The following is a 27,753-nucleotide window of genomic DNA, read 5'->3' on the forward strand; positions in this document are numbered from 1 at the left end:
CAAAGTCAGTTGTCGTACATGGATGTATGTTAAAATATAGTTAAAATAACACTTACAGATGTATAAACACAAATAAACACAGGATCTGATCAAATTAGAGTAAATAATGGTACATATATATATATATATATATATATATATATATATGGAATTATTTTCCAGCAGCTTGACTGCATTAACCTTTCTAGATTATATATATATATATATATATATATATACACACCCATCCATACATACATATTCACATAATTGAGCCTCAGCAATGACAGATATGGATAATGAGTTCATTCAGATAATTTGGCTATAAAAAATTCATCCAAGCTATAGAAGGGATGATCAAAGAGTAAAACCTTCACACTACCTTTGAATCTATTATAATTCTTGATTTCCCTAATTCTTGCTGGAAGGTAGTTGTATATTTTCAAGCCGTTATATATAATAGAGTCCTTTACGAGGCGACTTTTGGGTATAGGCAACATAAGAGTCGAGTTTTGGGAAGATCGAGTATTGTAAGACGATGACGCTCCTTTACATAGATCACGCTGCTTATGAATCAAACAAGATGTTTCCAATATAAAAATAGAGATCACTGTGAGGATTTGGTGATTTTTAAAGTATTCTTTGCACGATTTGCGACTCTTAATCTTGAAGAGGGCTCTAATGGCTCTTTTTTGTACAACTTGGATCATCTGTAATAAATTTTTATTGCATGCACCCCAAAAAGCAATTGCATAACCTATATGCGATTCAATTAATGCATGGTAGGCAGATTTTGCTGCTGCAAATCCTACCTCATTATTGATGACTCTAATGGCATAGCACCCAGAGGATAGTTTTTTAGACAGTTTTTTAACATGTTCATCGAATCTCAGGTTACTGTCAATATGAAGACCCAAGAATTTTGTGCAGGGGGAATTGTCAATATTAGTTGAATCAAGAATTATTGTGTCCAATTCACATTTGAAGGTTAACAAGTTAGTTTTGGAGATGTTGAGTACAAGGAGATTATTGTCAAACCACGTTCTTATTGTTTCGAGATCACGTTGTATGACATTGTGTGAAGATGTTTCATCACTACTGTGCCAAAGTATAGTGGTATCATCTGCAAATAACGTGAACCTCCCAGATATATTCAAATGGGAGATATCGTTGACATATAACAAAAATAAAATAGGTCCCAGTACCGAACCCTGAGGCACACCACATCTAGTAGCTCCAATACGTGAATAGTGGTCAGTTTTTACCAACTGGCTACGATTCTCCAGGTAAGATCTAAGCCACTTTCGTACTTTCAGCTGGGTAAAAACTTATACTATACACAGAGGTTCTCAAACGGTAGGTTACAGGATGTGTTCAGAGTGGTTAAGATATGGAAGAGAATTAAAAAAATTAGTTATTGCTGTAGTTTTTTCATAAAAAAAAATATATACGTACAAGATTTTAATCCACATAAAACTTTTTTAAAATTCTATTAGTAAGAAATATGTGCTTCATTGTCCAGCGTCACAATGATTTCTTGATTTTGTATTTAAATTCACCGTTATAGAGAATCTTTGTTCACAGTTGTAAGATGTATAAAACGGCAACAGTTCTGGGTATTCCTCTCCAATACCTATACAAAATTTGTCGATACAAGCATTGTTGATAGTTAGGACTCAAGCTTGAATGAGCTTGAGGTTAACAACTGTCATAAAACTACTGCAAGCGTTTAAAATCAGTGAGGGCCTCTACTGTCCCTTATTTATCATAAAATAATTCAAGTGACAAAAATTATTGTTTATTTTACTAATTACTAGTGTTTTTTTATGGATACAACTCTGCCACTAGTGTAGTTTTTTAATTATTGTTTTAGAGTTAAACCTTGGGGGGCTCGCCAAAATATTCAGCTTAAAAAGGGGGTCCCAGTGCCTAAAAGTTTGAGAACCCCAGCAGAAAACATTGCCATACTTCTATGATAGAAGTTAAACACATTTGCCTTGCACTTTGGCTGTGGCCCTGCAGGTATGACTAGTTAAAATCTTTGCAGTCCTGAACAGGTTAAGTCAATTGAATAATACTGATGATGAATGATAGTATCTGATCACTGTTGAAATAAACTAGTACTAATTTTTAAAAGAATACTTTTTATTCACCAGGTTGCTACTCCAAACATAAATTGACTTAAAAAGCAATATTAATCAAAGTATTCAACTGTAGAATACCCATAAAGTCCTAAGAAAAAACTTGTTAAAAAACACTCGAACAACAACTCAGTCATCTTCGAAAACGATCATTTGTCATGGTAATTTTCAAAGGACTCTTTTGATTTATTTTTGGAACAGAATTACTACTAAAACCCGGCCTCTCTATCTTTCTTCTTTTTCTTCCTGTATCTGAAGACGATTCACTTTCCGAGTCCGACTCTGATTCACTATCTTCACTGGAACTGCTGCTGTCAGATATTGATTCTGAACTTTCACTGTCACTATCACTAGAAGTGCCACTGTCGGAGTTATGCTGAACTCTCGACCAAATGGTAGAAGCAACTGTTGGTTTTTTCTGTGTTTTAACGACAACTGCGACCTTACTTCTTGGTTTTTCACTGTACTTCTCGTCCTCTGAATAATCCGACTTGGCCCTCTTATGTCGACTGCTCAAGCGATCACTATGCAATGTCCTTTCAGGTGTTCTTTTTCTGTGAACAGATCTTATCCTGTCTCGTGAATATCTTCTGGCAGGAGAAGCATATCTTTTCAATGGACTTCTCGTACGGTATTTTGGGGACCTTCGTCTCTCCGGAGATCTATGGGAAGACATTCTCTCCCTGTGTAAAAGAGATCTGTTTCTACGATGGTCTAAAAGAGACCTCACATCGGATCTCACGTTCTCTTTTCTGTCAAACGAATCAATGTCTTCTAAATTCCTTTCAACGGTGAATACCATTTGTTTCGATCTGTTTTTGAGTTTACTTCCAAGGTCTTCCTCTACTAAATCAATTACCTCTATCGGTTCAGTATAATTCGTTACAGATAAAATGTTTCTCAAGTCACTTTCTTGCCTGTCATCCCTTGATATTTTTTCAGTCTGTTTCTTTATTGTCTGCAACAGCTTTTTTCTTCTCACTTTTTCTTCTTCTTCGTCTGCATACATTCTCATACGTGGAAATGCCACTTTTGCCTTCTTCTGACCACTCTCATCATTCTCAAGTACCTCTACATCATTTTCAGATTCTGAACCATCTTTCTTTTTTCCAAGCCTCACCAAAAGGCTGGGATTTTTTATTTCTACTTTCGGTTCATCGATATGATTTGGTTCACGTTCTCGAAATTTAGCATCATTGTCCCAGTTTTTTGCTAATGAGCCCCATGGGTTTTTATCCTGATTGAAGTCTTTATTTCTTTCAAAAATCCCCCTTATTTCTTGTTTCTTTCTGTCAGATATGATATTTTTGGTGCTCAGCTTTTTATAATACTTATGGAAAGTTTCTACTTTGTACGGTTTTTTATCAGTTTTAAGAGAAAATCGCAATAGTAAACACTTAGCTTTATGATATTTCTCTCCTAACCTCCAGTAACCTGGTGGAATTGGAATTTTAATTTCACTTATATCGACCGCATTTTTCAAGTTTACTTTATTGGATATTAGAGGGTCATCTATTTTCAATTCGACTTTTCGATTTTTAAGAAGAATGCTCTGTCCAGTACCTTCCTGAGGTTCATCAACATCATCCATGAATTCTTTTGGAAATGTATCAACTGGTTCACGAGCTGGCATGCCTTGAACAGCTTTAGATGCATAAAACAAAGCTCTTGCAGCTGTAATAGTTTCCGTCCAAGTGACATTGCAACTTTCTTCGTCAACCCATTCTATTCCTGATGGAGCATACTTAGCAAAATACTCCAAAACATCTTCAGCTATTAATCCATTAACTCCCAGCACATGGATTGTATCAAATCTTACATTGATATCATTTTGACTGGTAATACCCAAACTTTCGTAAAGTTCTTCTAAATCAGCATCTGTAAAATTATGTATTTCCTCAGGTTTCAATGCAAATCTTTCAGCTCTCTTCTGTAATTTCTTTTGTTCCCCTTCCTCGAAAATATTTATTCCCGTTGTAAAAATACTCCTGGAAACAGATTGCACCTAAAAAAAAATTGTCAAAATCAGCACAAAAATCTCTTGAAGGAGAATTTGAGGCACCATATAATTTATAATAATACTAAAATAACTCAATTGAAGTAAAACTTGACATTTTCAAAATACTTTTTCAAATCAGAAAAAGTATAGCATTAGATTAAAATTACTATATACACTACAAACATGTCCCTTCTAGATATTGCTTTGAAAACATTTTAATATTTGATTCGAGATACAAGTTTTGTGTTTGAATAGTATCTCATCTATAAATGACTTTCTTTTTAGCCTAAAGCCTATAATCAAAACTTCAAACCGAGCTGATAGTACATACATTTTTGGTATTATCAGGAACATCTTTCTTGGCGTTCAGAGGTAAATCATCTTCAACTATTTCTCCTTCCTCATTTTCACTTCCATCTACATCCATTTTTTCGTTTTGAATTTCTATCCTAATATTGGGACGAACTTTCTCCATTTCGCCTTCAACTTCCATCTTGATTCAATTTTGATTATTACAAATAATTAATATTACTTCATAATTATTTATCACATATTTATTTTTAATTCATTGGTAGACACAGACATTGACATTACTATATGTCTATAAGACAGAATAAGACTATGATTCTCCTCTTCTCTTGGCTCTGCTCCCTTTTGATGCAATTTGCCAGGCCAGCTCATTTGGGTGACTACGACTTTATCCGATTTTTGAAGCAGAGTTGCCAACCGTAGCAGAATTCCGCTACTATAGCGGAATTTACTCAACGGTAGCAGCGTAACGGATTTTAACATAAAGTAGCGGAATTTTCTATAGATAATCAATATTGAAAAAAATATGAAAGTGGACAACACTCGAAGCTGACACTTGAATAATTGAATGCACAGTCAATACGTTATAGACTTAGTAGCTGAGGCCATTACATGATGAAAGAGAAGAAGAATATTTTTGGATATTTTCATTCATATATAAACTATACAACCAATGTCTATCAAAGTCAATCTGTCAAATCTGCCAGAGACATCAATGAGCTTCATTCGATTTGACGCTCTATCGAACGGGCAGTGCAGATTGGTAATTTATAATAATAATGAATGTTTTTATTGCTACGCAAACAGCAATAACAAAGAAAAGTAGTAGCAAATGGCATTAATTCTGTCGAAAGCTTTTGAATAATCAAGAAGTACGAGAACACAAAGCTTGTTTACATCTATATATGATAATATGTCATACATCACTTTAAGGAGAGCAGTAGCGCAGCTATGATTTGGACGAAAACCTGACTGGTGACTGTCTTGAATGATAGACCTCTTGCTACTAGTAATGATGTTCAGATTTTTCAGTTCTTTTCACATATTACTGCAAACATAAGCGAGTCGGAATTGTATATTTATTTTTTTTACGTTTGATTGCATAGTTCACCTCGTTACGCAAAGCTTTATAATATTCCCAATGGTGCTGCTCTCGAGATTTTTAAAATCTATTATGTGCATCATCACATGTGTCCTAATCATCATTTTTATAATTTTTTTAGTGACTCTAGCATTTCGCATCGGAGCATGAATATTAAACAAATTTTATATAGTCTCACTGAACAAATTCATTTTTTCCTCAGTATTATCAGTACGGAATATTTCTGAATAATCTGTGTAGAGCAAGTGATTTTCGAATAAATATGAATCAAAATATCTGAAATCATGATAGAAATAGTCCGTCCAGCAAATAAATGAAAATAAATGTGAATGAAATATTGATTCTTTTCCAGTAGCATTCGATAATTAGTTTGAACACTTCTTGAAGTAAAAAGTTTGTAAGTGAAATAAAGAATATAATTTTCATAAACTTCGTTATGGAGATAATAACTGAATTATAAATACAGTCAATATAGTGGATAGTTTTTTATGCTTCGGTCCTAATAAAAACGAACTGATTCGTGAAACAACAAAAATTCGAAATATATTTCATGTTTTGTAAGCGTTACTGCTGTGCCCAACTGAAAATTCGGAGAAACCGAGCGTTGATTTAAGTTTCTTCGCCGCACATCCTGAGCTTTACTGGCGACAAAACGAATGCGGATGGGTTGCCGAAGAATTTAAGAACTCGCCCTTTTTATACCACAGAATAATTGTTTACTATTCTGTGACGTGACTATACTCTGGTTTTTTAACCCTCTTAACCTAAAACGGAAAGTTTTTTATTTACTTACTCATGTCATGTCTGTTAGTAAACAATATTTTAGAAAACATTCCTTCCTTAATTCAATTTTAGAGCTCCTATTATGGCTGGAAAATTGGAAATACAATGGTCTTCGGTGAAAAACAAATTCATTACTTGGGGAGCAGAGATAAGTTTATATGAAATTCAGCCTATTTCAAAGGACAATAGTTTTGCAGGTGAAATAATAGAAAATTCTATTCAAAATATGTTTAGGTCGATTGGTTTGTAGTTTTACAATATCTTGTTTGTCACCTTTTTGTGAGTAGGAGCACACTTTTTTCATCCATTCATGTCTGATAACTAGTGAAATTTCAAGAGTTTCCTTGGTAATATTGCAGAAACAAGTTTTTCTTTAACAATATACTAATGACTAGTATTGATGACATTAGTATATTGATGAGAATAACCTGATGGTTTTTGATATTTGATGGAATCGGCTGATACTTGAAGAAAATCAATAACTTATTCAAGAAACAAATTAAACAAAATTATATTCAGGTAGACTTCAGTTGTACAACTATTCTTACTTTCAATCCATATGTGCAAAATATGTTGAGGCATTCTCTCCAAGCCCCCTATGTTGTAATGTCCAGAAATAACAAATCGAATTGAAAATGTACAATAATCAATGGTTCAGTTTTCTGAATCTTATATATTTATAGTCACACGTTGGATAAAAAATTGATCAGAATTCATTTGCAGATAATTCCAAACTTCCATGTTACAATATTTCGGACACTTATTGTGCTCAACTTTTAACTACTAATACCAATTACCACTATGTGAGGAGTATAGACATCTACCCAAAGTGTGAGGTAGATTTGCTACTGGCTATTGGACTTGCTAATGGCAGAGTCTCGTTGACAACATTTGGACCTTCCGAACATGATCTTCATGGTTTTCCAGGAAAAGAATTGGGTGAGTGTTGTATGAAATCAAGTTAGAAACGGTGTTCTGAATTTAATTATTCAGAATATTTAATGTTACCTGCCTTTCTGAAGGCAGGTTACAAATGCACATGACATTGAAACAGACAAAACTTTTTGAACAAATTAATATTTGATTATGTAAGTAATGAAATTGGGCAGTTCCCAGGCATAGTCGATATTGTAATGCAGTTTTGTTCAATCCTGTTGAATGTAATATATTAGCTGCTGGCTTGGAAAAATACAAAACTGACAATTCTATCCTCATTTGGGACATCAATAAACTAAACTCGCCCAGTGATGGCAACAACAGTAGTCGGATGGCAGTAAATACTATGGCTTCAGCTGTGGAATTGCTGAAACCTGTTGCAGAACTTGCTCCATCTGAGGTGACCTATAGCTTGGCTTGGATTTATGGTTCTAGTAGAGTTTTAGCCTCTGGAATGAATGGAAAAAATATAAAGATTTATGACTTGAGAGGTGAGTAAAACAGTTGACTGTGTTCATATGTACATAATTTTTATGAACCCAATACAGTTATCAAAATGAGTTAACGTATTCAAAAAACACATTTTAACGTGAGATTTCCACTTGAAAGTTCATAAAACAGAGACACGTGTTTCGCTAGTACGACGAAGTCTTTATTTCATAAAGGTTTGAATGATAAATGTTTTCCAATTCAAAAAAAATCATCAACTATATAAAATTTCATCCCTGATTTTTTTTCTGTATTGTAATATATTCTTTGTGTATATATACATGTTTAAAACATTCTGGAATAATTGTGAAAATGAATATTTTATAATAATGTATGTGTATCAAGATGTCCTAAAGAAACCAATGAATATTATTATAGAATAGCATCTTCAGGCATCACATACTGTTTTGTGACGCCAGTATTGTGCTATGGCAGTTCAAGAAATATTATGGTTATCAGTTGTTTGTTCAAGAAACTATAGTCCGTTCATAATTTGTTGATAGCTCACTGCAAGTTTGACCCTCATTAGAGAACTGAAATACAGAGAGGACAGCTAATATGATATAATAACAAAAACCAAACTAAAACTGGCAGTTTAAGATGTTTTCGACTAACCCACCTTGTATCTGAAGAAATACAATACAGCTATAAAACTTTTAATTCGATTATGTAGGTATTTTGAGTGGAAATGAGTGACCATTGTCGTAGAGTATATGATTAAAACATTAGTTACTTTAAATAAATAAATATATTAATATTCTTAAACTGTAGGTACTGTAAACTGTATTTATATTTTAAAAAAATTTCTTTATTTTATTCAAAAATAATGAGTTACTTGCAATTTGTAAAAGATACATTTATTTAATTAATACCTATTTTTAAATGATATAAACTACGATTACTTACAAAACTATTCAAATTCAAAATAAACAGGATCATCTTCGGAATCCGAGTCGTCTTGCAGGTTAATAATTAGCGGTTGTGTCTCTACAGTCGCATCAATTATATTGTCAAGATCCCACATTTTTTGTTCTTCTATTGCATGTCTTACTGCATCTCGCCAATTTTGTTCTGTAATATGTTGTAAAGACTCATATAACAATTCACGTACAGCTTGTATTTTATATGACGTATTTTTTCTAGCCACATAGCTTTTCATTTGTGCCCAAATGAGTTCAATTGGATTTAATTCGCAGTGGTAGGGTGGAAGTCTAAGGACTGTGATGTTTCGTCTTTCCGCCATTTTGTCAACTACGTATTTCTTGAACTTAGATTTGTGTTGCCGGGCAATTTTTAAAAGTTCTGCTTTAACCATTTCATCTTTGTAAGGCAGGGACTTATTCCGCAGCCAGTCAATGATATCTTGTTTCTTCCACGCAGTCGTTGGAAGTCTTTCAACTAGTCGTGAATGATAAGGTGCATTATCTAATACAATAATTGAGTTTGGTGGTATATGTTCAATCATCTTCTCAAAATACTCTTCGAAAACATCAGCTGTCATCTCCTCGTGATAGTCTTTTGTGCTTTTGGATTCAAATTCCAACAAACCATGCTTAGCAAATCCTTTTTCACTGCCAATGTGAGAAACTATTAATCTACTGCCTTTACCAGAGGGTGGGCAAATACCAGTAGACCAACCTTCCATAAAGGCTTGCCTGGAGCTTGATATATTTTTATCTGTCCAAATTTTTGTGAGAGTATGACCTGCGTTTACCCACGTTTCGTCCTGATAGTAAATTGGCCTTCCTTCAGCCCGAAATTTTCGTATAGATCTTAGATACTTTCTTCTCCAACATATTATCTCTTCCCGGTCAATCAAAAGTGATTTTCGGTCTGATTTCTCCCACCGGAAATTTAATTCTTTCAAAACTTGCCACAATTTGGTTCGTCCGACATGAGGCAAATCCGGGTCGTCTCTAACTTCTTGTAAAATTTTGTTTAAGTTGGGTATTTCTTTTTTGTAAAAAAATTCGTGAATTTTCCTTCGAATACCATTTTTGGCAAATTCATCAATTTCAATAGGTTTTCTCCCCCTCTTTAAGTATTCGTTTGTATTTGGGTTAGCTATACCTTTTTTTTTTCTTTCTGATAGGAAACCTATATATTGTTGACTCCCCTACGCCCGTCATGTTGGCACAACTCTTGATTATGTTCTGAACAGTGTTTGTGGGATTCTGAGAAAGCAGAGCATCGTGAACGTTCAAAACAATAGTCTTCTCTCTTGGTGAATAGACAGACTTACTGACTGTACGCAACAGTACCGGTGTAAAACTTGATGATGTTGATGATGATGACGAAGCCATCGCAAGCAATCAAACAAAACAAGCAGGAACGAAAGGTACGTATATGTTTGTAGGAATATGAAAAAAAGTTACTCACGCACTGCACAAAATTCGCAAAATAAATATTAGAGACGTTAATTACTGCCGTAGACGCCGAAACAACAACGAACCGTAAATTAAATGTGATTAAAAATGTACTAAACCAAAAATTATTTTCGTTCGTAACAACTTCACCCTTTCAAGGCAAGTTTCGAATATAAACTGAAGCTTTATATTTAATGAATAAACACCTCAGGAATCTCCGCCTATGATTTTACGAGTTTTACGACCGTTTTATGACTTGGGCCCTCATTTTGTGCTATCGACAAATTATGAACGGACTATAGTAATACCGATTATAAATCTGAATGTGAAAAGCAAAAATATTATAATAGTAGAGAAAACGTACTTATTTATTTATATATTCGGGATACAAATAAAAAATCCACTACAGCATCCACATAATTGAATTAGTATTAAATTAAAAGTAACTTACAATACACTTGTGTATGGTACATGTACATAAAATAAAGGATGAGTTAGAATTAAATGCAATAACAAAAAAAATTGATTAACAGTTATTGACTAAATATATGAATGAATTATAACCAATAACTATAACTATAATAAGGGCAATTTCAGATATTGATCTTACTTGAAGTTAATGAAATTGAAATATGAAAAACTTCTCCGATAAAGAATATATACTTGATATTTTCAAATAGCCAAATTCCATTTTTAACTGAACATGTTGTTTTGATAAAACTCTTTTCAGATCCGAACAAAATGGTATACTCCACTACAACAAAAGCTGTTTTCGGTATCTGTGCTAATCCATTTAATGATAAACAACTGGCATCATTCATTGATAACCAAGTTTGTGTGTGGGACACTAGAAACTTGGATAAACCTGCCGTTATTATACAACAAACAAAGCCTGTTCTGAAGATTGGCTGGTGTCCAACAAAGTGAGTAAAAATAATGATATAAAACTAAATTGATAATGACTAATTGAGAGATTATGAAGTTAGTTTCAGTGCCAAGTTACATTAAATGTAGTATTAGTATTTGTAGTAGTGGTTGTAGTAGTGGTTGTAGTAGTGGTTGTAGTAGTGGTTGTAGTAGTAGTAGTAGTAAGTAGTAATAGTTGAAGTAGTAGTAGTTGTGTAGTAGGAGTAGTTGTAGTAGTAGTAGTAGTTGTTGTTTATTTAACTATTTCATATACGAGGTCTGTTAAAAAAAACATTGAAACCAAAGTCCAATCGTCCCAATGGAAGAGCCCAAGAGTGACAAAGAAAAGCACTCAAATTTCCATCAAATGTCAAGGTTTTGCTTACTGTTTTCTTTGATTACTGTGGCATCACTAAAAAACAAAACATCAGTAGGAGATGATGAGATACCAACAAAAGTATTAAAATATGTATCTGAGGAGATTTGTTATCCTCTTAGCTACATAACAAACCTGGTGTTGACCAAAGGAATTTTCCCAGATAAGTTAAAACTTGCTGAAGTCAGAGCCATTTATAAAAAAGGAGAAAAATCCAATTGGCAAAACTATCGACCAATAGCTCTTTTATCAAATATCAGTAAAGTTTTTGAAAAAATAATGTACTCAAGAATTGTGAATTTTGTTGAAAGTCACAAACTGATTTCAGATTCTCAAAACGGCTACAGAAAGGGTAAATCCACTATACTAGCGCTATATAATGCCCTTACTGCGATATTAAACTCACTGAACAATAAAAATGAAACTATAGCAGTATGTATAGATCTTTCTGAAGCATTCGATAGGGTGACCACACTACACTCTTAAAAAAACTTGAATATTTTGGAATAAGAGGAGTGTCCTTGAAATTGATACACTCTTACATAACAAATAGATTTCAATACCTAACAGAAAGAGATGAAAACGGAGAACAAATTGAATCTAAAAAGGAAAAAATAAGAGTGGGGGTTCCACAAGGTTCCATACTTGGACGTTTAATGTTTATTTTGTATATCAATAACTTGCCTAATATAGTTGACCAAAAAATTATCCAATTTACAGATGATACTTCTTTAATATTCAGCGATGTAACTGAAAATTATATAAAAAACAACATATCGAAATCTCTAAATATACTGAAAACCTGGTTTGAAGTGAATAACATGCAAATGAATGTTAATAAAACTCAACTCATGAAGTTTTCTAATATGCAGCAAAATGGCACTTTATGATGGAGAAGAAATTACAGCTGCTCATTATGTAAAATTATTAGATCCCAGACTGAATTGAAAAAAACACGTTGAACAACTAGCACAAAATATGGCAGGATACTGCTATGCACTTAAGGTATTGGCTCAATCAGTAAATTCAGAGGCTATTCTAACTGCGTATCATGCTTACATACAATCTCGCGTTAGATATTGAGTTATTTTCTGGGCAAATTCTACAGATGCCCACAGAATTTTGATAATCCAAAAAAGATTCTTTAGGAGCATACTAAGTATGAAACAAACCGAGAGCTGCAAAAATGTATTTCAAAAGTTAAATGTGCTTACCCCTGTGGGACTGTATATACTACATGGATCAATAAGTCCCGAGACTAACCCAGAGATGGCGCTCTTAGAGTACTAACCTTTGCTTGAAACGTGTCGAAATTTTAAGTCGATCGGACCAGAAACAGCTGAGTTATCGAGGTTAGAGTAAAGTCGTTTTGTAGTTTGTTTAAAAAATGGAAAAAACCGAGTTTCGTGTTCTGATAAAACATTGTTTTTTAATGGGTAAAAACACCGTGCAAGCGAAAGAATGGATTGAAAAATGTTACCCGGACTCTTGTCCATCAAAAGCAACGATTTGTCGGTGGTTTGCCGAGTTTAAACGTGGTCGTACCGACACAAATGACGCAGAACGCTCGGGTAGACCTGTGGAAGCTGTTACACCGGAAAATGTGAGTGAAGTGACAAAAATTGTAATGAAAGATCGTAAAGTGAAGCTCCGTGAGATTGCTGAGATGACACAGATATCATATGGAAGTGTATTTACTATCCTTCATGAAAAATTGAGCATGAAAAAGGTTTTTTCTAAGTGGGTGCCGCGATTGCTTTCGATGGAACAAAAACAGCAACGAGTCGACGATTCAGAAAGCTGTTTATCGCTATTTACTCGCAACAAAAAAGATTTCTTGCGTCGTTACGTGACCATGGACGAAACATGGATACATCACTACACTCCAGAGTCAAAGCGGCAGTCATCTGAGTGGCGCACAGCTGGCGAAAGCCGTCCGAAACGTCCGAAAACGCAGCAGTCAGCTGGCAAAGTGATGGCGTCAGTTTTTTGGGATGCGCATGGCGTGATTTTCATTGACTACCTCGAAAAAGGTAAATCGATCAACAGTGATTATTATATTGACTTACTGGTACGTTTGAAGGAGGAAATCGCAAAAAAACGACCGCACATGCAGAGAAAAAAAATCCTTTTTCACCAAGACAATGCACCTTGCCACAGATCGATGAACACAATGGCAAAATTAAACGAATTGGGCTTTGATCTGCTTCCCCACCCCCCATACTCACCAGATTTAGCCCCCAGTGACTACTGGGTCTTTGCTGATCTTAAAAAAATGCTCCAGGGAAAAAGATTTGGCTCAAATGAGGAGGTCATCGCTGAAACTGAAACTTATTTTGAAGTGAAAGATACATTTTTTTATAAACATGGTATTGAAAAATTGGAAAAGCGTTGGAACCATTGTATCACCCTAAAAGGAGATTATGTTGATGAATAAAAAAAAAATTTGTAAAAAAAATGTTGTTTTCATTGTTAGTCTCGGGACTTATTGATCCATGTGTTATATGAAGCAGTAATATTTGTTAGGGAAAATAATGAACTTTTCAAAACACTAGAACATGACTACAATACTAGATTCAAACAACATTTAACTACGGATTTAAAAAAATATACTTATATTCAAAGAAATGTGGAATTTACAGTCATAAACATTTTCAATCATTTTTATGATAATATAAAAAAAATGCCAATTAATGAAATGAAGCATCAACTTAAACAGTTATTAATACAAAAGACTTTCTATAAATTAGACGAATATTTGAAGACAGTCCTATATAATTGTACAACTTATAAAATGTTTTGCTCCATAGGTAAAAACATCCTTTTAATATTTAATTTTAGTTTATAAGCTATTATATTTCCACCTACGGGTATTCTCTTCCACTCTTTTACTTTATTTTAAAACTTATTTTTATTATTGACGTGTTCTACACCAGTTTGGGTATTATGTATTGTACACATGAACGAATAAAGAATATCTATCTATCTATCTAATGCACCTGCTCACTTGTCATTGCTTGTTCCTAATCTTTTATCCAGAAATAACACTAATCATGCCCCAGCCTCCATATTCACCAGATTTGGCCCCCTGCGACTTTTTTGATGAAAGTATGGAATTTTGCGATGATTGAGGAGATTAAAACCGAATCGCTTTGAGAGCTCAAGGACATACCCAAAAGTGCATATCAGAACTGCTATGAGGATTGTAAAAAGCCTTGCCACAAGTGTATTATATCTGAGAGGGACTACTTTGAAGGGGACAAAACATAAAATGATGAATAAATAATTATTTTTTGAGAAACATTACAGTTCACCCAGCTTTTTCAACAGACCCCATAGAAATGATACTCTAGTGTTAGAATGAACTTGTTTGCAAAGTGTTTGCTGGGACTCATATATGAAACATTTCATTAGAATTGAAAGCAATAGTGATAAAAAAAATTCAATAACTGTGGTGTCAAAATGTGATTTGAATCATTCATATTAATTTTAGAGTCAGTTGTATAGCATCGTTGCAGAAAGAAAGTTCATCAGTCAACTTATACCAAATAAAGCAAGAGATGTTGAACAACGAAGAGCATGAACTTCATGTCATGGAGAGAAGTGTAGTTCCTGGATCTCCTCATAATATTACCTCTTTTTCTTGGCATCCTACTGATGAAAACAGACTTTTAACTATAGCTTTGTCGGGTGAGTATTGTTTCTGTATATTTCTTTATAGTTTTATGTGATATTCTTCGATAAACAATTACCATTGACTATGAAATCTATTCCTGAACGAAATTATTCAAATTAGCACTGAAATAATTTTTATTGCATCAAGTTTTTCATTCCGTAGAATAATTTTTTTTTGCACCGATTTCAGACTTTACAGATATATGTAGATTTAAATTTAGACTAGGTATTATTTTTACTTTCAGGATATTAGAATAGAATAGAATAGAATATAGAATAGAATTTAATCATCTGTAAAAGCAGAACATAATATGTTACAAAATGATTTGGTACACAAATGTTACTACTTCATTAGACTAGTCAACTAAAATCAGAATATATACCTATTTATAAGACTATTCTACATACACAACCTACTTTCAACGCTGAAATTTGTTAAAAAAGGTTAAAAAAGGTCATATTCAGTAATTTAAAAATTCCTTCACAGAATATAATGCTTTTCTCAGCAAGAACTTACTTAAAAGAGATTTAAAAGTTTTAAAATCATTGACATTTTTTTCACTGCCATATTTGTTCTTGAAATAATTATAAAATACGATGCCTTTGTATATGTGAGAACATTGACCAATGGCAATTTGTTAAAAAAGGTTAAAAAAGGTCATATTCAGTAATTTAAAAATTCCTTCACAGAATATAATGCTTTTCTCAGCAAGAACTTACTTAAAAGAGATTTAAAAGTTTTAAAATCATTGACATTTTTTTCACTGCCATATTTGTTCTTGAAATAATTATAAAATACGATGCGTTTGTATATGTGAGAACATTGACCAATGGCAAGTCTCGAAAACGGCTGCCTCAAATTCCCTGCACTTTGTGTATTATAGTTATGGTAAGCACTATTTGTAGGTAGTACTTCCAATTGTTTTTTTACGTTTAAAATAGTTTGAAATATGTACAATGATGGCACAGTTAGAATAGATAATTCAGTAAATATGATATTCTTTGATGTACCCCTTTTATGCATCTAATAATTTTCTTTTGCTGTAGAAATACTTTTTCTATTTGAGTTGAGCCTCCCCAAAATATCAACCCATAGGATATATTTGATTGTATCAAACCATAGTAAACCAATTACAGCACGTCCATTGACACTGTATTCTTCAATTGCCTTAGTACAAAGCAGTTTTTACTCAGTTTATTACATAAGCTGTTAATATGGTTTTCCCAGCTTAGTTTATGGTCCAAGGTAATACCTAGAAACTTCTTTGATGTGACCTGTTCAATACTTTTGCCATCAATTCTAATCAGGGAACAGAACGTATTATTGATGTTTTTTGGAATGAATGAGATAAAATTTGATTTTTGTCTGTTCACACACAAGCCCGTACTGGTACACCATGTGTGAAATTGGTTTGCAACAGTGTTGGCAGTTTCTACAGTTTTTGCTAAGTTGTTTTCTCTCACTATCATAGTTGTGTCGTCTGCATACATTATTTTGTGCACTTGTTTGCATGTTGAGGTGATATCATTGACAAAAATAGTGAACAGTATTGGACCCAGTAGCGATCCTTGCGGTACCCCTACATTTACAGTTTTCTCTTCCGATTTTGCACTACCCAGTATCAATACTTGTTTTCGATTTTCGAGATACGATGTGAGCCAATTTAGTGGCGTCCTTCTAACACCAATGTGATAGAGTTTCTCAACTAGGAGATTGTAATCGACCGTATCAAACGCTTTACTCAGATCAAAGAAGAGTACAATAGAGCTGTTTTTTGAGTTCAAAGCATCATATAGTTGCAAACATAATTCTGCCATAGCAGAACTGGTAGACTTGTTTTGTCGAAAACCGTGTTGAGATGAGCCTAAGAGATTTCGAAATTCAAGGAAACTTGTTAATCTCGTGTTGAAGGCCATGTCTATGATCTTTGCAATCTGACTCTGTAAGCAGATATTTCTATAATTATTCATGTCATCTCTCGACCCTTTATTATTTTTATAGATAGGTATTGATTTAGAGATTTTCAAGGAATCAATATACTTTCCAGAGGTGAACGATTTATTAATTATATGTGCTAATGGTTTGCTTATTTGCTCTTCCACAAAGCGAATTACTTTGCCATCTATTTCGTCGATACCAGCTGACGGTTATTTATTTATTTATTTATTTGACACTTTGGTACATTGAGTACATGTGCTAAGTCATAATTAAAAAACAAAAATAAAACTACAGAAGTTGAACAATACAAAAACAATAAATATGGTTCACGTCCACACACTTTCACAACATAGAAGTATTATATAAAAAATATAAAAAATCGGAGAAGCTCTAGCAAATACTCTCAAAATGTCATGAAAAAGTGTCGTGCAAGAATTCCTCAAGACTGTAGTAACACTTCTGTAAGAGAAGTTTCTTCACCTCAATTTTAAAAAGTTTATCTGACTCGATTTTCCTAATAGATGCCGGCAAGTTATTATAATAGTTTGTTGTATGAAATAGTGGGGAGCATCTAAAGTGAGCCGTTTTGTGTGAGGGGGTTCTTAACAGTTTCCCATGACGGGTGTCTCTACCATGTATATCCGCATTTGTGACAAATTCAGTTATATTATTCGGGCAAAAGTGACACACTTCAAGATAAATAAAGAAGGTGCCGTCAATAGGCCCTCTCTTAAGAAAATTGGTCTATAACTATCTTGAAAATCTATATTAAAAATTAGTCTCAGCAATCTTTTCTGAGCAACAAAAACTCGTGGAAATTCCCTTGCACATCCCCAAGAAATGATATTAAAGCTGATGTGAGAATAAGCCATAGAAAAATAGACATTCATCAATCCAAAATTATCTAGAGTGTTTTTCAATTGTTTGATTGAGTAATATGGGGAATTGTGTTTGTTGCAGACCTTCTGAATATGACCGCTCCAGGTCAAATTTTCGTCTAAAGACGTTCCTAAAAACAAGACTTCGCTGGAAGATCGAATACCATTTATTGTGGAAGAGTCACTGCTGAAATTTTTCCTAATGAATGATTTCATTGAAACAGATTTAGATTCATTCAGAATAAGTTTGTTACGTTGACACCAAGCACTGAATTTATCTATTATTTTGTCTGACAACTCAACTTCGTTTTTGTCGGCCACAGTAATTGCAGTGTCATCCGCAAACATGGTTATGTGACACTCAGAAGAGAATTCAGACAGGTCATTTATGAAATTGAGGAACAACAATGGTCCCAGGACAGAACCTTGAGGCACTCCTAGTTTTACATCTTTGGGACTTGATAAAATTCCATTGCAGCTAACTATTAGACTACGGTTTTCCATATATGATTTCACCCAGTTCAATAGTTTATTTGGGAAACCTAGGCTTGCAAGTTTAATTATAAGAAATTCGGAAGAAATAGTATCAAATGCTTTTGACAAATCGAAAAAGAGTGTTACAACTAGTTTATTCGAGTCAACCTGTGTATAAATGAAATTTAATAAATGGTATGAAGCTGATTCAATTGATTTGTTCTTCCTGAAGCCATACTGGTTATTACTAAAAAGATTATTTTGATCCATGTAATTCAGAATTCTGTTACTAACAACTTTCTCAAACAGTTTAGAGAGGGAACAAAGTAAAGATATCTGTCTGTAGTTGTCTACCTCAGTTTTGTCGCCTTTTTTATATAGAGAAAATATGAGAGCCATTTTAAATACATTTGGAAAACAACCTACAAAAAATGACTGATTCATCAAAAACAATAGTGGCTCGATTATAAGGTCTACAATTTTTTTCACAGTAACTATTGAGATACCATCAGTACCTGCGGAGTTTTTATTTGCCATTGTTTCCAGAGTACCTAGTTTCGATGTAGTTTTTGTGATAATTGATTCCACTTCATAGGGTGTTATTGGTGTTAGAAAGAATGAGTGCTCATACATTGGTGACATCGTTAGCCCACTACGGTCTGGGATAGAACCTGATGTGTTAGTGAAACAATTACTCAAAATGTTGCAGATTTGGATTGGGTCAGATACTGTGTTATTGTCTATAATTAATTGGTTGATTGTGTTACTATTTGATACACCTCTTTTTTTATTCACTATTTTCCAGCTCTCTTTTGTTATATTCGATGAATTTTCCAGTCTATTATTATTGAATGTGTATCTTGCTTGCCTCACTTTCTCTATATAAATTAATTTCAGTTGTTTGTATCTTTCTTTAATGATACTATTAGTTGATGTTTTAGCAATGTTACTCATTTCGCATAACATTTTGTGGTATTCTTTTATATCATTATTATACCATTTTCTCTTCAAATTAGATCTGTTGATTTTTTTCAAGTTGAATGCATTATTATAGTGATAGATAAATGAACTATATAATTCATTGAACATAACATTCAAGACAGAAGAGCTATAGACTTCTTGCCACTGTTCTGAAGTTATTAAGTTTTTGAATGTTATCATATTAGATTCTGATAGGTCTCTTACTAAGTGATTTTGGTATTTTGATGGGTTCGTTATGGGGAGGTTGAACTCACATAGTTGGAATGTATGATCTGATATGTGATTATTCTTGATATTTGTTCTTCGACAGTCAAGGTTGGAAAAAATGAGATCAATACAGGTCGCACTCTTATCAGTTATACGTGTAGCTTGTGAAATATGATTCGTCATTCCAAATTCTTCAAACATATTAATCAGATCTTTTCCACCTCTAGTGTCAGTAGGGATAAATCTATACATGGAGGGGTAGCTATATATGTCAGAAACAATATAAATTTTGACATAGTAAAAACTAATTCTGTCGAAATGGATTTAGAGGTGACAGCAATCAGATGTAAGGCAGGTACACTTGGCAAAGGCATGTTAAATAGCCTAGTTATAACAGTTTACAGAAGCCCAAATGGGAACTTTGACATTTTTATCAAAAATCTTGAGGAACTGCTCCGAAATTTAATGGTAAAATTCAAAAACTATAAGGTAATATTATGTGGAGATTTTAATATCAATTTTCTCAAAGAATCGAAAAATCTCAACTTATTAACAGATCTGCTAACTTCTTATAATATCATACCAACCATTAATACCCCAACAAGAGGAAATAATTGCCTGGATAACATCTGCACAAACATTCACTATGAATTATATAAGAGTACAGTAGTAGATAATTATTTTAGTGATCATCAAAATGCTCAACTGATCTATATTGATACCAACTCACATGAAATTACAGAAACAAAACCTTGACAGCAATTTAGAGACCTTAATAATAAATTTAATATTGAACACTTTATCTCATTTTTGAGGCAGGAAGATTGGAATGATATGTATATGTGTGGGGGTAATGCAAACGAAAAATTTGAGATCTTTTTTCGAACTTTTAAATATTACTTCGACATTGCTTTTCCTCTAAAAAAAGTAAAAGAAAAACAGGCATCATATAAAAGAAAACCATGGTTAACTAAAGGTTTACTCATTTCTGGAGAGAAATTAAAATATCTGTATACGCTAACCTTAAACGGAAATGAGGATACCAAAGAATATTATAAAAAATATAAAAAGTTATATAAACATCTATTGAATGTATCAAAAAAGCAATATAATAATAGCATAATTGCAAAAGCAAAAAATAAATCTTAAACGGCCTGGACTATTATAGGATCAGGCAAAAAATCAAAAAGGAGGTTGGAACCAATTCACTTAACTATTGATAACAATATTGTACAGGCACCCCAGAATGTAGCAAATCACTTTGTTGAATATTTTAATACCATACCCACACTACTGGCTAGCAATGTTGAAGAATCATCATTTAAACCAACAACAGAACCTGAAATAAATGATATCATCAAAAACCTAAAATCGTCTCAATCTACTGGTAATGATGAAATAAGTCCTAATCTTTTAAAAAAGTGTTCGTCATTTATTGCAGGCCCACTAACTCTTGCCATCAACTGCTCGTTGGAAGAAGGTATTTACCCAGATAGCTTAAAAATTGGAAAAATAAAACCTATACATAAAAATGGAAATAAAACTCAAGTTGAAAATTACCGGCCCATTACTGTCCCCAGTGCTTTTGCAAAGGTTTATGAAAAATGGGTGTCAAATTCAGTCGTTTCATTCTTTGATCTTCATAAGCTATTCAATGAAAATCAATTTGGTTTTAGAAAGGGACGTTCAACAACACAAGCTATAATAAAACTACTAAAAGAGCTATGTAATAGTCTAGATATGGGTAATCGAACTCTGGGTATTTTCTTAGATCTAAGTAAGGCATTTGATCTTGTAGACCACAGAATTCTACTAGACAAATTGGAAAAGTATGGTTTTAGGGGAAACTCACGTAGATGGTTTGAAAGTTATCTCCAAAATCGAACACAATACGTTGAAATAGATCAGTATCAATCTAAACGTTCAAAGTATACTATTGTAGTACCACAAGGCTCTATTTTGGGACCTCTACTTTATATAATTTATGTCAATGACTTTGAAGGAAATTTTGTAATGTATGCGGATGACACAACACTACTGGTTAGTGGTAAGAATGTTACATCCACAGTAGACTTGGCTCACAGGGAAATTTTAAAAGCCCAGGACTGGTTTTCTAGCAATAAATTAATCTGCAATGATAAAAAATCATCCTTCCTAAGATTTAGTTATGCCCCAAATGGTCATGATCACAGTTTACTGTTAAAATCACAGCACGGTTTAATGAAACAGGTGAATTCAATAAAATTTCTAGGACTTACTCTCACTGAAGATTGTAAATGGAATCTACATATTAATGAAATATGTAAAAAAATAACGCCTATGTGTTACTGTATCTATCAACTCAGTAAAATTATAGATAAGTCGGTGGTACTCATGTACTATCATGCCCAATTACACTCAACAATCTCATAGTATAGTAGCTTGGGGCCTATCACGTGAGGCACAAAGGGTATTTATTTTACAGAAGAGAGCTGTCAGAAACATTCAGAGTGTAAATAGTACTAGCTGCAGAGATCTATTCAAAGTTTTAAGAATATTAACTCTCCCATGCATTTATATGTACCAGCTGTTAATTTTTGTAAAATCGGATCAGCGACCTTTTACCTTCTTAAACAAAAATAATTACGGCACAAGAAATTCAACATTGTTAGAAATACCAAATCATAGACTGGCTAGATCAGAATCAAGTCCAATTTTCATGGGTATCAGGCTATTTAACAAATTGCCAAATCATGTTAGAAAAATGTCACTAAGAAAATTTAAACCATTCCTAAAAAACTTTCTGATTGATAAAGCCTACTACTCCATTGAAGAGTTTATAAATGACTATCAATATAACTGAAGAATTGAGATTGTCATCTAGGGTTGTTAATATATTATAATTTTACCTAGTTATAAGTTTTAATATATAATTTTACATAATTGTTCATATTCTATATATACATAATTTTTTTTTAGTTTATTTATATCATATTACACTGACTTGTTCTATATCATTGAGTTATGATCCAGAAGAACCAATAAAATATTATTATTATTATTATTATTCATATCTCCACTCACTATGTACCAGTTATCATTTGAATAAATATCACATAACATTTCATACATTTTGCAGAGAAAGTTTTCTACATTACTATCTGGTGTTTTATATACTGAAACAACATATAATTTGAACTTATTCAACTGAACATAGCCTACAGAACATTCAAATTCTCTTTCCGAGTTATTATTTACTTGTACATATTTTGCAATTGGTAGATATTGACTACTTACTTGCTTACTTATCTGTATTGTTGAATTTTTAAGGTGCAATCAAGGATTACACTGTTTGTGATAGAATAACTATTAACTCATCACCACAGACAAATTTGGTATGGTCATATGGAAAGAAGATGCTGAGGTATATTGATGACTTCAAGATAGAAGACATTTCCTACCATATGAAGGAGAGGGCCAAATTACGTTATGGAATACAGGTATATATTTTTTTGATGAGTTTTCCTTTCCTCATTTTAAATGGTTTCAGCAAGAATTGAATAAAAATGGGGAAGTGGTGAAAAATCATTTGTCATTGGCAAACGTTTGGAATTGGCTACATTTAACTGAAAAACTAGTGGAAGATGGCATGATTAAAGATAGTGAATACAAACATCCAGGTGTTCTGTATGTTTTGTCAAATATTGAGCTGACCCAACAAAAATCCGAAACTGTCACAGTGTCTTGGAGCGATTTGGGCTACCCTAATTGTCAAACTTCTGCCAAGTATTACAGGTAGTCAGTACATTATTATTATTATTATTCGTATCTGGTTCAATTATATAAAAAGCATTTTACCGTACACCACAACTGCAACACTTTCATCGAATAGAACTGGTCGATACTTGATGAAAGTCCATATTTAAAAAACTAATAAATAGAGTTTATTCTATGATTTTCACTATAAGGGTTTTACAAAAACCGCGACACATGTTTCTCTATACAATAGCTTCTTAAAGCATAACTTGCTTGAAGCATAACTTGCTTATGCTTCAAGCATAAGCAAGCAAGCATAAGCATAAACCGCGACACGTGTTTTGCTATACAATAGCATAAGCATAGCAAGCATAAGCATAAACCGCGACACGTGTTTCGCTATACAATAGCTTCTTAAAGCATAACTTGCTTGAAGCATAACTTGCTTATGCTTCAAGCATAAGCAAGCAAGCATAAGCATAAACCGCGACACGTGTTTTGCTATACAATAGCATAAGCATAGCAAGCATAAGCATAAACCGCGACACGTGTTTCGCTATACAATAGCTTCTTAAAGCATAACTTGCTTGAAGCATAACTTGCTTATGCTTCAAGCATAAGCAAGCAAGCATAAGCATAAACCGCGACACGTGTTTTGCTATACAATAGCATAAGCATAGCAAGCATAAGCATAAACCGCGACACGTGTTTCACTATACAATAGCTTCTTAAAGCATAACTTGCTTGAAGCATAACTTGCTTATGCTTGAAGAAGCTATTGTATAGCGAAACACGTGTCGCGGTTTTTGTAAAACCCTTATAGTGTAAATCATCGAATAAACTCTATTTATTAGTTTTTTTGCAACACTTTCATCTAAGTGTGTTATTAATCAAGTTGAAGATGTACTTGGGATGTACTGTTTGGAACCTTTGGTGTAGTAATGAATATTACTGGAGTTTTTTTTTCCTCAAACCAAATCGTTATTTTTGAATCTAAAGCAAAATGAACTTCAAACTTTTAAGCCAGTCTCGATATACCTACACAGTATGTTTAATGGACTGACGCCTATCAGAAAACAACTATTCCCCTGGCTAATACCACGAAGGGCGTTGGATTATATCCGACAGGCGTCAGTGCAGGAATCTTCACAGAAAATTTCCTGCATATGCAATTGACAATACAACTGAAAGAGTCGACCCTCAATTTTGGAACGGGCACACTTGCAGACCGGTTTCGGGCTCATTAGCCACTCGCCAGTGCAAGATAGTGACCATCATCGACCTAAAGTCAATGATATTCCAGAATTGAAAATCGGAATTCTTTCAGAGTATTTCATTCCTCTTCTGAAGTTGGAGCGAACATCACAAAATGTCACTCCATCTAGTGGACGAGGTACCAACCAACTGCATATCCGTAGTTTGCCCGATTCCTCTGAATAAGGAAGAAAAACTTTCTTATTAGTCAGTGAGCTCTGCTTGAACACTGGCAGTAAACAAATCCAAAGCAAAATGAACTTTAAACGTTCAAGCCAGTCTCGATATACCTAGGTTTAATGCCTAATGCTAGTTGTATTGCCAATTGCATATGCAGGGAATTTTCTGTGAAGATTCCTGCACTGATGCCTGTCGGAAATAATCCAACGCCCTTCGTGGTATTAGCCAGGGGAGTAGTTGTTTTCTGATAGGCGTCAGTCCTTTAAACCTACTGTGTAGGTATATCGAGACTGGCTTGAACGTTTAAAGTTCATTTTAATATAATATAATAGTTTATTGAAATAGGAAACCTAATTTACATACAAAAATCACATGTAGAAATATAAAAAAAAAAATTTACATTGACTTTCTGACAAGACCAATATTAAAAGATACAAATAAAAATAAGTATACAGGTAGTTACATATAAATTTATCTAAAGACAAAACAATATAAAATATAAAATTGGTATCAAATTCAGTTCACAATTTGTAATAATAATAATAACAGTTTATTGAAAATAGGAAAACATAATTTACATACAAAATCATATGTAGTAATATTAAAAAAAATATTAACTTTCTGACAAGACCAATATTAAAAAATACAAATAAAAATAAGTATACAGGTAGTTAAATATAAATTTATCTAAAGACAAAACAATATAAAATAGGTATCAAATTCATTTCACAATTTGTATGAATCTGATAAGGCGTTTTTTCAATTCCTTAACAGTCTGAGCTTTTTTTATATCATTCGGTAATTTATTGAAATCGTTCAAACCCCTATAGAACATGGACTTCATAGTACTTGACAGATTGCATATAGGTAAATAAAAATTTGCATTATTTCTTGTTGAATATCTATGAATATCAGAGTTGAAAACAATGAAGTCATTAAAATAGGTAGGGAGATGATTGTTTAAAATTTTTTGCTTTAGATTTGTTTACTGCCAGTCTTCAAGCATAGCCCACTGACTAATAAGAAAGTTATTTTTAACACCTTGACACGTGTTTCGATCACCAAGTGATCATCTTCAGATATGGGATTATTTTTATGGAGGTAGTAGAAATGCAGAGAAAATTTTTATTGTACAAAAAAGATCCTTGAAAACTATGCTGAAACAAAACTCAAAAGAATCATGTAGAGGCAAATTCAGTAGTCTTAAAAATACTTACACTTATAGGAGTCTATATACAGGAACTTTTGTTATTCCTTTTTAGAAACGAACTTTTTTTTGAAAATAGTCTACCACAAAAATGTTTGACTATGTATACCCAAAACATAGACTAACTGTTACAGAAAGGAGCCCGTTCTATCAAATCATGAAAAAGTTCAACAAACTCCCCACCAGCATCAAACTAATTAATAAACTTGGTGAATTCAAAAAGGGAATTCATAAGATTCTACTGAATATTGAACCCAATACTATTGCTGAATACCTCAGCCATGCTGTCTGACATAATCTATCTTGCTGGTGACGTTATTTCTGTTTTTGTATCTTTTTGCGATTATTCTTCAGAAATAAAGAAATTTATTATTATTATTATTTTTTATACTGAATTATGCGCTGGTCAGGCCCTATCCCCCGAAGCCCCGATACATTCGGGAGGGCGCGCCAGCATTATCAACCAACGACCACTTTCTACACCGTGGGGTAAGTGATCATTGGGTCCGAGAATCATGTGCCCTAAGCAAGCGCAGTGAGCCAAGAATGACAGCCTTCTGCATCTGTCCGGCTGAGATTTCTGCCTTAGTGCGCAGGCCGGTATGATTTTAAGATTCGAGAGTAGAGAGGGCACCATTCCACTAAGGACTCCGATAATCAGAACAACCATCTTGACAGGCCACTCTGGATAGAGTCTGCAGAGTTCGAAGAGAGAATCTCGATATTTTATCCGTTTTTCCTCCTCTTTTCAGACGATATTCGTCTCGCCAGGAGCTGAAAACTCCACGACAAATATCGTCTTGCTCTGGTGGTCGAGAAGGACTACATCAGGCTTATTAGCTTGTATGAGCCTGAGGGTGGGGAACGAATAGTTCCAATAAATTTGGCACTTCTCGTTCCCCACAACGGATTCAATATCCCCGGAGCGTAGGGCAACACCGGTGTCTCGTCAATACCGTAAGAGTGCCATAGATGGTAATATAGCACTCTTAGGGCCGCGTTATGTCGATGGATATAGGCCGAGACCGCATATGCTGGACATGCTGATAGCAAGTGCATTAGAGACTCGGGCGCCTCGCGGCAGGCCCTGCACCTTGTGTCAGGAACCTCTATACCCATCACGCGACTGCGGTAGACTAAGGTGTTGAAGACACCATCCTGGCAAGCCATGATGAACCCCTCAGTTTCCGACTTCAGCCCACTCGACCTGAGAAAAGCGAACGTCAGGCGCTTTGATAAGCCAAGGTCTTCAATATTATTGAAGAAGACCCCATGCATTGGCTTATCCCTGTGTCTCCGCAGAAGTAAGGTGATCTCTGCGGCTTTTATCTGAGCTTTTTGCTGAACGGGTTCCAACTCGGTGACAGAGTTGTAATCACCTCGTTCAGAGTCGAAAACTATACCGAGTTCATCAGCTACTCGAGCAGCTGCCCTAAGGAGAAATGCTCCAATTCCTGCTCTCTCATGGTCACGGACCATACAGAGAAGGGGATCCGAACTCCTGACGACTTTACAGGCTGTATCCAGTACCATTCTGTCATGTAGACACTCCAAACTCAAAAGTCCACGACCTCCCTGTTGTCGGGGGAAGTACAACCGTGGAACGGACGATTTGGGATGCAAACTCCAATAGAGATGCATCATTTTTCGGGTCCTTACGTCGAGTTGATACAGCTCCTTCCTAGTCCACTTCACTACTCCAAACGAGTAGAGTAAGATTGGAACGGCAAGCATATTTGTTGCAGCAACTTTGTTCTTCCCCGACAGCTCCGATGACCAGATCTGTCGAAGTTTGTGCTGATACTTGCCGCGGAGAGAGTTTTTCACTGCAGTTACC

At 34.0% G+C, this 27,753-nt stretch overlaps 2 protein-coding genes across 2 annotated transcripts in view; one reads left to right on the top strand and one right to left on the bottom strand.

The window, feature by feature from the left end:
• Positions 1–2,103: 2,103 nt before the first annotated feature.
• LOC111512070 (uncharacterized) lies at positions 2,104–4,726 on the bottom strand. Its single transcript, XM_023168164.2, has 2 exons — positions 4,451–4,726; positions 2,104–4,125 (listed from the first exon to the last, which is right to left on the bottom strand). Exons 1-2 carry the CDS (start codon positions 4,610–4,612, stop codon positions 2,254–2,256), a joined length of 2,034 nt encoding a protein of 677 aa, XP_023023932.2. The 5' UTR covers positions 4,613–4,726; the 3' UTR covers positions 2,104–2,253.
• A 1,556-nt stretch (positions 4,727–6,282) lies between these two features.
• Positions 6,283–27,753, top strand: part of mio (GATOR complex protein mio) — a 44,304-nt gene continuing 22,833 nt past the window's right edge. The window contains exons 1-7 of the mRNA XM_074180321.1: positions 6,283–6,510; positions 7,037–7,252; positions 7,423–7,740; positions 10,835–11,027; positions 14,880–15,076; positions 22,850–23,019; positions 23,070–23,314. Coding sequence (XP_074036422.1) covers positions 6,396–6,510; positions 7,037–7,252; positions 7,423–7,740; positions 10,835–11,027; positions 14,880–15,076; positions 22,850–23,019; positions 23,070–23,314 — 1,454 coding nt within the window. The 5' untranslated portion in view covers positions 6,283–6,395. The remainder of the gene's footprint in view (positions 6,511–7,036; positions 7,253–7,422; positions 7,741–10,834; positions 11,028–14,879; positions 15,077–22,849; positions 23,020–23,069; positions 23,315–27,753) is intronic.

This window comes from Leptinotarsa decemlineata, unplaced genomic scaffold (assembly GCF_025532065.1).
Source record: "Leptinotarsa decemlineata unplaced genomic scaffold, Ldec_3_MD MMD2_tig00026294_RagTag_RagTag, whole genome shotgun sequence".
Taxonomy (NCBI): Eukaryota; Metazoa; Arthropoda; class Insecta; order Coleoptera; family Chrysomelidae; genus Leptinotarsa; species Leptinotarsa decemlineata.

Bases quoted from the DNA above. Each gene is read 5' to 3' on its own strand.
- LOC111512070 (XM_023168164.2), bottom strand. From the start codon at position 4,612: ATGGAAGTTGAAGGCGAAATGGAGAAAGTTCGTCCCAATATTAGGATA. The intron at 4,126-4,450 runs GTATGTACTATC...ATTTTTTTTTAG, and splicing joins TTCCTGATAATACCAAAAAT to GTGCAATCTGTTTCCAGGAG.